Source organism: Polyodon spathula, chromosome 36 (assembly GCF_017654505.1).
Source record: "Polyodon spathula isolate WHYD16114869_AA chromosome 36, ASM1765450v1, whole genome shotgun sequence".
Taxonomy (NCBI): domain Eukaryota; kingdom Metazoa; phylum Chordata; class Actinopteri; order Acipenseriformes; family Polyodontidae; genus Polyodon; species Polyodon spathula.
In genome coordinates this window covers 5,297,591-5,310,046 of record NC_054569.1, presented here as the reverse complement: position 1 = coordinate 5,310,046, position 12,456 = coordinate 5,297,591, and the positions used below count along the sequence as shown (strand labels likewise).

Here is a 12,456-nt window from a genome sequence, read left to right as displayed (position 1 = left end):
TGGGTGTAGAGTGGTGTAGAGGGATGGGTGTAGAGTGGTGTAGAGGGATGGGTGTAGAGTGGTGTAGAGGGATGGGTGTAGAGTGGTGTAGAGGGATGGGTGTAGAGTGATGTAGAGGGATGGGTGTAGAGTGGTGTAGAGTGATGTAGAGGGATGGGTGTAGAGTGATGTAGAGGGATGGGTGTAGAGTGGTGTAGAGGGATGGGTGTAGAGTGATGTAGAGTTCACACGGCTGCTTTGAATTGCTGATGCCACTGAAGGTATTGTTTGCAGACGGCAAACAGCAAAGCAAAAGTGGACAGCATTGCCTGGGAGGGGTCAGCAAACATGAACTCTGTTTGATTTGTGTTTAACCTTGAAATCATTCCATCAATAAAACACAGAGCTGAAGTCTGCTCTTTAAGAGATTGTGGGCTCCTCTCAAATGAACAGAACTCATAAGCAAGGCAGTTGGGCGAGTCGTGGGCTGTCCTCTCGCCTCATAGCTAATTGCTGCTGCTGCTGTTGTACAGACCTCACAGCCCGGCTGTGTATGTCACACCCTCCCTCGATCACTGACTCAGCAAGCCTCTCTTCAGGCAGCCACAGCTCCACACAGGTTATTCTGCTGTTGTGTTCCCACTGTCCCAAATGAGAATGTGTACCAAAAAGAGTCTTCATTGTAGGACCATTTAAACGAAGCAAGAGGGCTATCACGTCTGCTGCGTTTTGCAGATTTTCACGTACTGTTTTTATTCGGTCTTATTTATTTTCTGTTTACTCTGCACACAATCTTAACTCAGGGGAGACGTTAGGAGGACAGAGATGTTATAAACTCCTAGTGGTTTATGTTCGAGCACTGGACGAGCTGTAAGTAAGTCCATATAACCTTTATTTAATCAGAAAGAAAGACACTCAAGACTCAGTCATTTTAAGTTTTACGAATCAGAGCAATGCTGCTTCGGTTTATTAAAATGCTTTTAATATTTGGAAAAAGGTAGGTTGATCAGACCTCCGAATTCCAACACATGCGGTCTACAAGCACCCACTTCTATATTTCAGTTTCATTCAATATAACACTCTCTTAAAACCAAAACATAGTTTCAAAACCTTATAGCAATGCAACCAATACATGTAAGATATAACAATGTTAGTAATATGCTTACCTCCTATTATAAGGAAAAGTAGCGTGAACAAAGGAATCAGTCTGGTGGAGATCTGCAAGTGATGGACCACTTCACCCTGTCAAGCAAAGGTCTTGAATGTGGTACGCTTTTGCGAAAAGTGTGAGTTTTTATAGGATTCGTCTCCATAGGAATACATGGAGAATCTTTATCAAGTCTAACTAAAAGCCTAAAAATTTAGAGCCTTGTGCCAACAATTTTTCAAGATATAACACCTGGTCTACACATCCAATCATGATCTCACCCGCTCATCTCTCGACCCCTCCTCTATCTAAAAAGCTAGGTGAAACAAAGAAAATAATATTATTTTGAATATATGAGTGCTGTCTGAAATATATACTACACTATTAGTTATGATTCTATTGATTATATGTATTAATGTCTAATAATATATTCCCTCATGCCATTCTATTCTTCAAATTAGTTTTCCTTCTCTTTTTACAGGCGTGTGCTTAACAGATATTATAGGGAGCTTCCATCTTATGTTTTTCCCAATATAGAGTTTCTCTTCATGGATAATCTACTTGTTTTTTATTTAAGTGTAAGATTGTAATGTCTCTGTCCTATGAGTTTCCTAAAAGCACGAATTCAGCTGAACTGCGGACGACCTCCTATTTTTTTCAGCTGCACAAAAACCAGCTAAAACCATTTTTCTAGTTGTGCGCTTAGCTTTCCAATTTCCAGCGATAATCAAGGTTTTTTCCAATTTTTCTGTGGCGAGAAGACACTCTAACCTTGACGCTGTTTGATAAGAGAACTCCGCTCTTCGTGCCAACTATCCCTTTACTTTCTGGCACGACTTCAAGACAGGCTCACAGCAAGTTATAAAGTTTTTACTTTCTTAAAACCCATCTTCTATTCTTTTTCTTAAAATTACTTTTTAAGCTTCTTATTTTATTTCAAACAACATCTCTTTATGTTGCATCATCTTTTAACTCAGAGTCAAACTAGACAGTTTCCTCCCCATAGAACACGATTACTAACTATTTTAAATGCGAACCTGTCTTGATGAGAAACAATTTCATGTATATTATTATAACAGGCAGTGTTAAGCATATGGTCTTACACACACAAATAGTTTATAGTAAAAAGCAAGCATATTAAACCTTATTTCAACATTTAACAACATTTTCTTAGGCTAAAAAGGATGCTGCAGAAACTTGCATTCAATTCTGGGAATCAAGCCCATCTTGATAAAAAACTGCCTAAAAACTGGCCACTTGTATCAAACTATACCAGCTTCTACTGCATGATTTTATATAAAGAAAATATATAAGTTTCACAATTAAGAATTAAAACAGCATTACGCGTTACTTTTGATTACACACTTACGCAATTTTCCAAACTAAAGATTATACAAATAGTACAAAGGATTATAACACATATTATTGCATTAATACATTTCATTTTAAATTCTCCAATCCATGTCCGGGGTTTCAGCTCACTCCCAGCAGGACTCCACTTCGGTCTCAGGTTCCACTCGGGTAGGCTCAGTGAACACGACAATAGGCTCTCGAATCCATGGTCTCGCATCACAGGGGTGAGTCGCCATGGCCTTGACTTCGTACCTACAAGACGCTTGTACAGGCTTAGCAGGGACACCTTCCTCACATTTTAATTTTCCCAGATGTGCCCATTTTACTAAGTGACCCTTTCACAACTCATGCATTCAATCCTCTTAATATCTTTTTGGGTTTACATTTAAATGAGAGAAAGCCAAATGACTGCATGCCAGACAAAGTCTGAGTCCAGTCACTGATGACTTGCTTTGGCACATATTACATGCACAATTAACAAGAGGGTTATGTTTTCATTTATGTGTCAGGGTTACTTCTGCACCATGTACAATAGTTCTGGATCTGTACACATTGTTACTATACACTTCTTTCTGCTCACACAAGGTCACTTTAGAAGGGATGCCATTCATCCAGAATACAGTAGGGGGCCAAAACTTACTGTTTTTCATATCAGCAGGCTACCTTTGTTTATCAGCATTAGTGGGCAAACTCAATACAACTGAATCTGAATCAGTTGATGAACCATGAGCCTTAGCTACTGATACTCTCCATACAAAAGGATTCAATGTTTTACTAACCAGCCTAGCTGATTCATCGTTATTTGCGACAGGGTGTTCCGGTCTAGCGAGGCTCAGTTCTGTTTGAGTAAAACTCTGTTCAGTAGGGGTTAGGATCTAGCCCTGTAGTGACCCGGTAAAGGCTGGTTCATCCCTCCATTGTGCTACTGATGCTGAGGGTGGTTTCCAGTCTCTCCAGTCGTGTGACTGGCTGTCGATCCCAAGGAGATCTGATGCTGAGGTTGGTTTCCAGTCTCTCCAGTCGTGCGACTGGCTGTTGATCCCAAGGAGATCTGATGCTGAGGGTCGTTTCCAGTCTCTCCAGTCGTGCGACTGGCTGTTGATCCCAAGGAGATCTGATGCTGAGGGTGGTTTCCAGTCTCTCCAGTCGTGCGACTGGCTGTTGATCCCAAGGAGATTGTCTCGCTGGTCACCAGAGTAGAATTCTTCTCAACTCTGTCTCCCTGTGGACTGAAGTGTGAAGCAGCCTTAACCTCTGTTCTGGAGAGGTTCTGCCCAGTAAGTGCTTGTGTGTGTGTCTGGGGGGATTCTGCTCCAGTAAGTGCTTGTGTGTGTCTGGAGAGGATTCTGCTCAGTAAGTGCTTGTTGTGTGTGTGTCTGGGGGGATTCTGCTCCAATAAGTGCTTGTGTGTGTCTGGAGAGGATTCTGCTCAAGTAAGTGCTTGTTGTGTGTGTGTCTGGGGGGATTCTGCTCCAGTAAGTGCTTGTGTGTGTCTGGAGAGGATTCTGCTCCAGTAAGTGCTTGTGTGTGTGTGTGTGTGTGTGTGTGTGTGTGTGTGTGTGTGTGTGTGTGTGTGTGTGTGTGTGTGTGTCTGGGGGGATTCTGCTCCAGTAAGTGCTTGTGTGTGTCCGGGGGGATTCTGTCGTGACTCTGCTCTCTCTACTCTTACTCCCAGGGCTTGGTTCTGATGCAGAGTAGCGTTGGCAAGGCGTTGTTGGCTGCGGGTTCCAGCCATGGCTCCTTTCCTTCTCCCCCTGCTGTGTGCACTGCTGATCTGCCTGCAGACCCCTGGCCTGGCTGGCTCTGACCCGGACTCAGTCCCCCAGTGTGACTCGGGCCTGACCTGGGCGGTGAGCCTGGGGCCGGAGGGGGGGCAGGCAGACAGAAAGGCGCTGGACTCGCTGGCTGGGGAAGTGGCCGCAGAGGCAGGGCTGGAGAGCAGGGGCCAGATCGGCCAGCTGGAGGGGCACTACCTCCTGGCGTTGCCCTGCGGACAAGAGGGGGGCAGAGAGCAGGCAGCCCGGACCCTGGCACAGCACCCAGCTGTCAGGTGGCACTCAGAACAGCAGCTCCTCAGGAGGGCCAAGCGCAGCCTCACATTCAACGACCCCAGATACCCGAAGCAGTGGCACCTGGTGAGTGACATTCTTCTCCCCTTCCTCTCTTCCCCTTGCACTCTCCCCTCTCCTCTCTCACTCTCCTGTCTGTGTGTTTCTGTGTCTCACTCAGCTCTGTCTCTCCTCTCCCCTCTGTGTGTTTCTGTCTGTGTCTCACTCAGCTCTCTCTCCTCTCCCCTCTGTGTGTTTCTGTGTCTGTGTCTCACTGAGCTCTCTCTCCTCTCCCCTCTGTGTGTTTCTGTATCTGTGTCTCACTCAGCTCTCTCTCCTCTCCCCTCTGTGTGTTTCTGTGTCTGTGTCTCACTGAGCTCCCTCTCCTCTCCCCTCTGTGTGTTTCTGTGTCTGTGTCTCACTGAGCTCCCTCTCCTCTCCCCTCTGTGTGTTTCTGTGTCTGTGTCTCTCTCAGCTCTCTCTCTCTCTCTCTCTCTCTCTCTCTCTCTCTCTCTCTCCAGCACAATAAGGTGCGAGCGGGGATGGATATCAATGTCACGGCTGTGTGGGAGCACAATGTCACTGGCGCCGGGGTCACCGTGGTTGTCGTGGACGATGGAGTTCAACACACTCTGAAGGACATCCAACCCAACTATGTAGGTACACCGTAACCAAGGAGACGTGCTGTAACTGTGAATAACGCTCGTCAGAGCGCGAATAACACTCGTCAGAGCGCGAATAACACTCGTCAGAGCGCGAATAACACTCGTCAGAGCGCGAATAACACTCGTCAGAGCGCGAATAACACTCGTCAGAGCGCGAATAACACTCGTCAGAGCGCGAATAACACTCGTCAGAGCGCGAATAACACTCGTCAGAGCGCGAATAACACTCGTCAGAGCGCGAATAACACTCGTCAGAGCGCGAATAACACTCGTCAGAGCGCGAATAACACTCGTCAGAGCGCGAATAACACTCGTCAGAGCGCGAATAACACTCGTCAGAGCGCGAATAACACTCGTCAGAGCGCGAATAACACTCGTCAGAGCGCGAATAACACTCGTCAGAGCGCGAATAACACTCGTCAGAGCGCGAATAACACTCGTCAGAGCGCGAATAACACTCGTCAGAGCGCGAATAACACTCGTCAGAGCGCGAATAACACTCGTCAGAGCGCGAATAACACTCGTCAGAGCGCGAATAACACTCGTCCCAGCGCGAATAACACTCGTCCCAGCGCGAATAACACTCGTCAGAGCGCGAATAACACTCGTCAGAGCGCGAGTAACACTCGTCAGAGCGCGCGAATAACACTCGTCAGAGCGCGAATAACACTCGTCAGAGCGCGAATAACACTCGTCAGAGCGCGAATAACACTCGTCAGAGCGCGAATAACACTCGTCAGAGCGCGAGTAACACTCGTCAGAGCGCGAATAACACTCGTCAGAGCGCGAATAACACTCGTCAGAGCGCGAATAACACTCGTCAGAGCGCGAATAGCGCGAGTAACACTCGTCAGAGCGCGAATAACACTCGTCAGAGCGCGAGTAACACTCGTCAGAGCGCGAATAACACTCGTCAGAGCGCGAATAACACTCGTCAGAGCGCGAATAACACTCGTCAGAGCGCGAATAACACTCATCAGAGCGCGAATAACACTCGTCAGAGCGCGAATAACACTCGTCCCAGCGCGAATAACACTCGTCAGAGCGCGAATAACACTCGTCAGAGCGCGAATAACACTCGTCAGAGCGCGAGTAACACTCGTCAGAGCGCGAATAACACTCGTCACAGCGCGAGTAACACTCGTCAGAGCGCGAGTAACACTCGTCAGAGCGCGAGTAACACTCGTCAGAGCGCGAATAACACTCGTCAGAGCGCGAATAACACTCGTCAGAGCGCGAATAACACTCGTCAGAGCGCGAATAACACTCGTCAGAGCGCGAATAACACTCGTCAGAGCGCGAATAACACTCGTCAGAGCGCGAATAACACTCGTCAGAGCGCGAGTAACACTCGTCAGAGCGCGAGTAACACTCGTCAGAGCGCGAGTAACACTCGTCAGAGCGCGAGTAACACTCGTCAGAGCGCGAATAACACTCGTCCCAGCGCGAGTAACACTCGTCAGAGCGCGAGTAGCACTCGTCCCAGCGCGAGTAGCACTCGTCCCAGCGCGAGTAGCACTCGTCAGAGCGCGAATAGCACTCGTCACAGCGCGAATAGCACTCGTCCCAGCGCGAGTAGCACTCGTCCCAGCGCGAGTAGCACTCGTCAGAGCGCGAGTAGCACTCGTCAGAGCGCGAGTAGCACTCGTCAGAGCGCGAGTAGCACTCGTCAGAGCGCGAGCACTCGTCAGAGCGCGAGTAGCACTCGTCAGAGCGCGAATAGCACTCGTCCCAGCGCGAATAACACTCGTCACAGCGCGAATAACACTCGTCCCAGCGCGAATAACACTCGTCACAGCATGAATAAACCTCTATGCAGTCTGTAGGGTTACAGTTCAATGGGAGGAGTAATGTATTTCTTTAACAGAGGCCTGATCACAACGATGTACTCAGTAGGAACTGATATATTCAGTAGGTTGTTATATGAGTGTGTTCCCAGTGGCATAGGGAGGGAGGGAGGAAAAGATATGATGGAGCTGGCACTTCCTTGTCCTCACTAACACTGAGCTTCACCCCCCCCCTAGAGCCCAGAGGGGAGCTACGACCTGAACTCCAATGACCCTGACCCTATGCCGCACCCTGACGCCAACAACGACAATCACCACGGGACGCGGTGCGCGGGAGAGATCGCCGCCGTGCCCAACAACAGCTACTGCGCCGTGGGCGTGGCGTTCGGGAGCCGGGTGGCAGGTGAGCGGAGAGGGAGGGATTGGGGGAAAGATTCAGTACAAGGGGCTCTACAGTCGAGAGACTGCATTTAAAGAAGTTTCATGTTATTCTTGAACCTCTGAAGGTACACAAGGAATTGAGCGCTTGTTCAAACAGTTTCTTCATAAAATACACGTGAGAGCGACTCAAGCATCACGAGGAGGATTTGGATGAGCAGATCCAACCCTGTTTCATGCACTTGCCAAAATAAAAATTTAGCATAATTTTTATTTGTGGGATGCATATGTCCCTTGTGCCTTATCAAATAAAATATTCACCCATTAAAACAACGTATAAATAAACGAGTGTATGGGTAACAGGCTGTTGTGTTATTTTAGGGGTGTGTGGCTCCTAGTTGTGAGCACAGACATGCGGGGATCATGTCCCGTAGTGCTGGAGTGCGAGTGATGAGTGTGGCGTGTTGTGTGCCTGCAGGGATCCGTGTGCTTGACGGGCCTCTCACTGACAGCATGGAAGCCGTGGCCTTCAACAAGCACTACCAGATCAATGACATTTACAGCTGCAGGTGAGGAACCGCGATGCAATGTGAATACACCAGGGAGTCAGTCCCTGCTAGTGTAGGAGATACAGGGGAGTCTGGACCGTGATGCAATGTGAATACACCAGGGAGTCAGTCCCTGCTAGTGTAGGAGATACAGGGGAGTCTGGACCGTGATGCAATGTGAATACACCAGGGAGTCAGTCCCTGCTAGTGTAGGAGATACAGGGGAGTCTGGACCGTGATGCAATGTGAATACACCAGGGAGTCAGTCCCTGCTAGTGTAGGAGATACAGGGGAGTCTGGACTGTGAATACACCAGGGAGACAGTCCCTGCTAGTGTAGGAGATACAGGGGAGTCTGGACCATGATGCAATGTGAATACACCAGGGAGACAGTCCCTGCTAGTGTAGGAGATACAGGGGAGTCTGGGAGTGTGAATACACCAAGGAGTGTCCCTGCTACAGGGGAGTCTGTGAATACACCAGGGAGACAGTCCCTGCTAGTGTAGGAGATACAGGGGAGTCTGGACCATGATGCAATGTGAATACACCAGGGAGACAGTCCCTGCTAGTGTAGGAGATACAGGGGAGTCTGGACAGTGATGCAATGTGAATACACCAAGGAGTCAGTCCCTGCTAGTGTAGGAGATACAGGGGAGTCTGGACTGTGAATACACCAGGGAGACAGTCCCTGCTAGTGTAGGAGATACAGGGGAGTCTGGACTGTGATGCAATGTGAATACACCAGGGAGACAGTCCCTGCTAGTGTAGGAGATACAGGGGAGTCTGGACTGTGATGCAATGTGAATACACCAGGGAGACAGTCCCTGCTAGTGTAGGAGATACAGGGGAGTCTGGACAGTGATGCAATGTGAATACACCAGGGAGACAGTCCCTGCTAATGTAGGAGATACAGGGGAGTCTGGACTGTGATGCAATGTGAATACACCAGGGAGACAGTCCCTGCTAGTGTAGGAGATACAGGGGAGTCTGGACCGTGATGCAATGTGAATACACCAGGGAGACAGTCCCTGCTATTGTAGGAGATACAGGGAAGTCTGGACCGTGATGCAATGTGAATACACCAGGGAGACAGTCGCTGTTAGTGTAGGAGATACAGGGAAGTCTGGACTGTGATGCAATGTGAATACACCAGGGAGACAGTCCCTGCTATTGTAGGAGATACAGGGAAGTCTGGACCGTGATGCAATGTGAATACACCAGGGAGACAGTCCCTGCTAGTGTAGGAGATACAGGGGAGTCTGGACCGTGATGCAATGTGAATACACCAGGGAGTCAGTCCCTGCTAGTGTAGGAGATACAGGGGAGTCTGGACTGTGAATACACCAGGGAGACAGTCCCTGCTAGTGTAGGAGATACAGGGGAGTCTGGACTGTGAATACACCAGGGAGACAGTCCCTGCTAGTGTAGGAGATACAGGGGAGTCTGGACTGTGAATACACCAGGGAGACAGTCCCTGCTAGTAGGAGATCAGGAGTTTAGTAGCAGAAAAAGAAACAGAGGGGCTTATTTTGCAGATGTTGAAAAGGTGGAAACGGCAGGTGCGTGTTGTGGCCGAGATATGGTCAGAAAGGGAGAGTTGAAAGTGAGGGCGAGGTTACACGCAGAGAGGGGTGGGATGAGATGGTGGGGCAGGGTGGGGGGGGAGAAGGGGAAGGGAAGAAAAGGATTTCAGTTTTTGATGAAAGCTGCTGCACATCACTAAACTGATCTCACACTCCTCTATATTGTGCTCTGGTGCTACAGGAAAGAAACTGCACGCCACTAAACTGATCTCACACTCCTCTATACTGTGCTCTGGTGCTACAGGAAAGAAACTGCACATCACTAAACTGATCTCATACTGTGCTCTGGTGCTACAAGAAAGAAACGCTCCTCTATACTATGCTCTGGTGCTACAGGAAAGAAACTGCACATCACTAAACTGATCTCACACTCCTCTATACTGTGCTCTGGTGCTACAAGAAAGAAACTGCACATCACTGAACTGATCTCACAGTCCTCTATAGCCTTTACTGATACTCACCTTTTAAAAATACAACAATACTGTGCAATACTCCAGTACTGTGCAATACTGCAGTACTGTGCAATACTGTGCAATACTGTGCAATACTGCAATACTGTGCAATACTATGCAATACTGCAGTACTGTGCAATACTGCAGTACTGTGCAATACTGTGCAATACTGCAGTACTGGATTTGTTTTCTCGTCTGTTTTGACAGCTGGGGCCCCGATGATGACGGGCGCACGGTGGACGGCCCACACCCTCTGGGCAAGGTGAGTCCATCAGTCACATTGCAGCGCTGCAGCAGGGGCTGGCTCAAGCACTTTTCTGTCTGCTGGCTCTTACTGGGCTTCAGTATTTCTTGCATCCACTAGAGGAGGGACAGTTACAGGACGTTTCTGTTTTAAGTTTTAAAAAGTCGTCACCAGGAAGTGACGAGTGAAGAAGAATTTTATATGTATATATAGATATATTAATGATGGTGTGGATTGCAGTTGAAGTCTGAAGAATAGTTATATTTACATATATAAATGTTAATGATGGTGTGGATTGCAGTAGAATTCTGTCTGCTGAAAGCTGTGTAGTATTTATTTGGCAGGACGGCTTTCACTTCCTGCATTGTCATGTTGTTTTTCTTCTCCTGTTTATAGAACAGAGAAGGGGGTTTTCAGTAACACAGGATGTGATTCAGTGCTTTCCTAATCTTCTCTGACTGGAAACCAGAAGGTGGCAGTATAGCCCACAGAAGGGAGGTAGCAGCCAGGCACAGAGTGAGGGAGTGAGTGAGAGAGGGAAGCAGGCAGGTAGGCAGGGAGATAGGCTAGCAGGAAGGAGTGAGGGAGAGAGACGGAGGGAGGCAGGCAGGGAAGGAGGGAGGCAGGGAAGGAGGCAGGCAGGGAAGGAGTGAGGGAGAGAGACGGAGGGAGGCATGCAGGGAAGGAGGGAGGGAGGGAGGGAGGCAGGGAGGGAGGCAGGGAGGGTGGCAGGCAGGGAGAGAGCCAGGCGGGGAAGGAGAGGGAGAGATATGGAGGGAGGCAGGCAGGGAAGGAGGGAGGGAGGCAGGCAGGGAGAGAGGCAAGCAGACCAGGAGGGAGGGAGGGAGAGAGATGGAGGGAGGCAGGCAGGGAAGGAGGGATGGAGAGAGGCAGGGAGGGAGGCAGGCAGGAAGAGAGGCTAGCAGACCAGGAGGGAGGGAGGGATGGAGGCAAGTAGGCAGGGAGGGAGATAAGGAAGCAGGCAGGCAGGGAGACAAGCAGGCAGCCTGGTGTCTCAGTCTGTGGTGCAGGTTAGAGCTCATGTCTTTATACAGGAGGGTAATCTCAAGCACACCGGTGTGAAACAGTATCATCCGCTGAAGAATTGTGTTGTATAGTTGAACAGTAAACGCACAATTAAAATAGCCTGCATCACCAGATGCAAATACAATAGCTTTAGTGTATGAGGTGAGTTATATTTGAGGAAAGATTCTAGTGGTGATTTTTGACAGTGATCTGTGCCGGACTGTGCAATGCACAGACTCCCATTGCAGGGTTGCCTTCACCCTTCCTGCCTGGACACAGCACACAGAGAGTCGGCTACAGGGCAGGCAGGAGGATCGCTGTGGTTCTTCTCACAGCTCTCAGTCGCAGGATTGATTCCAGAACAAGGGCTGCCAGGGTTAAACACATCTCCTCCTCCCCTGGATAGTTTACCAGCGCAGCGTTTCTGCTCCTCCGAGAACTAATTCATTCACTGTGTTCTGTATTGGTTCTAAATTCAGGGGTTTGTTCTCATCCGCTTTCAGTGCTGTTTAGGAACGCAGAGTTCAGATTCACTGAACAGGAAAGTTAGTTTTATTGGTGGTTTGGTCCCTAGATTTAGTTTCTTTGTGTACAAACATACATACAAACATACACACACACACACACAAATAAATACACACACATAGACACACAGAAATACAAACACACATACACACACAAATACACACACACACAAATACAAACACACACAGACACATACACACAAATACACACACATAGACACACAGACACATATAGACACACAGACACAGACACATACATAGAGACACACGCACGCACACACACACACACAGATGGAATGAGTGGGCAGTGCAGACCAGTCCCTCTCCTGTGTAAGGGTACAGCACTGGGGAAGGTGCTTGTAGAGTCTGCATGAGAATTGAATTACGCTGTGATGCTCTCTGTAGTCGTTCGATCTCTCTGAAGTGAAAGCCAGTGGCCTTGTGGTTCCTGGCACCCGATCCGGAGTCAGAAAAAGGGGAAGGGCCTCTGTGAGCTGTGGGGAGAGTGGAGCGGAGCTGCCCTTTCCTTAAACAGACATGAGCAGAATCAAGCACACTAATATACTGCACAGTCCCACTGCAATATACTGCACAGTCCCACTGCAATATACTGCACAGTACCACTGCAATATACTGCACAGTCTCACTGCAATACACGGCACAGTACCACTGCAATATACTGCACAGTCCCACTGCAATACACAGCAATATACTGCACACTCC

At 48.7% G+C, this 12,456-nt stretch overlaps 2 protein-coding genes across 6 annotated transcripts in view; one reads left to right on the top strand and one right to left on the bottom strand.

The window, feature by feature from the left end:
- The window catches only part of sidt2 (SID1 transmembrane family, member 2), a 214,527-nt gene that overhangs the window by 40,296 nt on the left and 161,775 nt on the right, over positions 1–12,456 (bottom strand). The gene's annotated exons all lie outside the window — the stretch shown is intronic.
- pcsk7 (proprotein convertase subtilisin/kexin type 7) overlaps positions 3,246–12,456 on the top strand; it is a 152,561-nt gene continuing 143,350 nt past the window's right edge. Inside the window, exons 1-6 of the mRNA XM_041234958.1 lie at positions 3,246–3,756; positions 4,155–4,614; positions 5,049–5,183; positions 7,217–7,382; positions 7,836–7,926; positions 10,147–10,201. Of these exons, the coding sequence (XP_041090892.1) occupies positions 4,213–4,614; positions 5,049–5,183; positions 7,217–7,382; positions 7,836–7,926; positions 10,147–10,201 (849 nt within the window). The 5' untranslated portion in view covers positions 3,246–3,756; positions 4,155–4,212. The remainder of the gene's footprint in view (positions 3,757–4,154; positions 4,615–5,048; positions 5,184–7,216; positions 7,383–7,835; positions 7,927–10,146; positions 10,202–12,456) is intronic.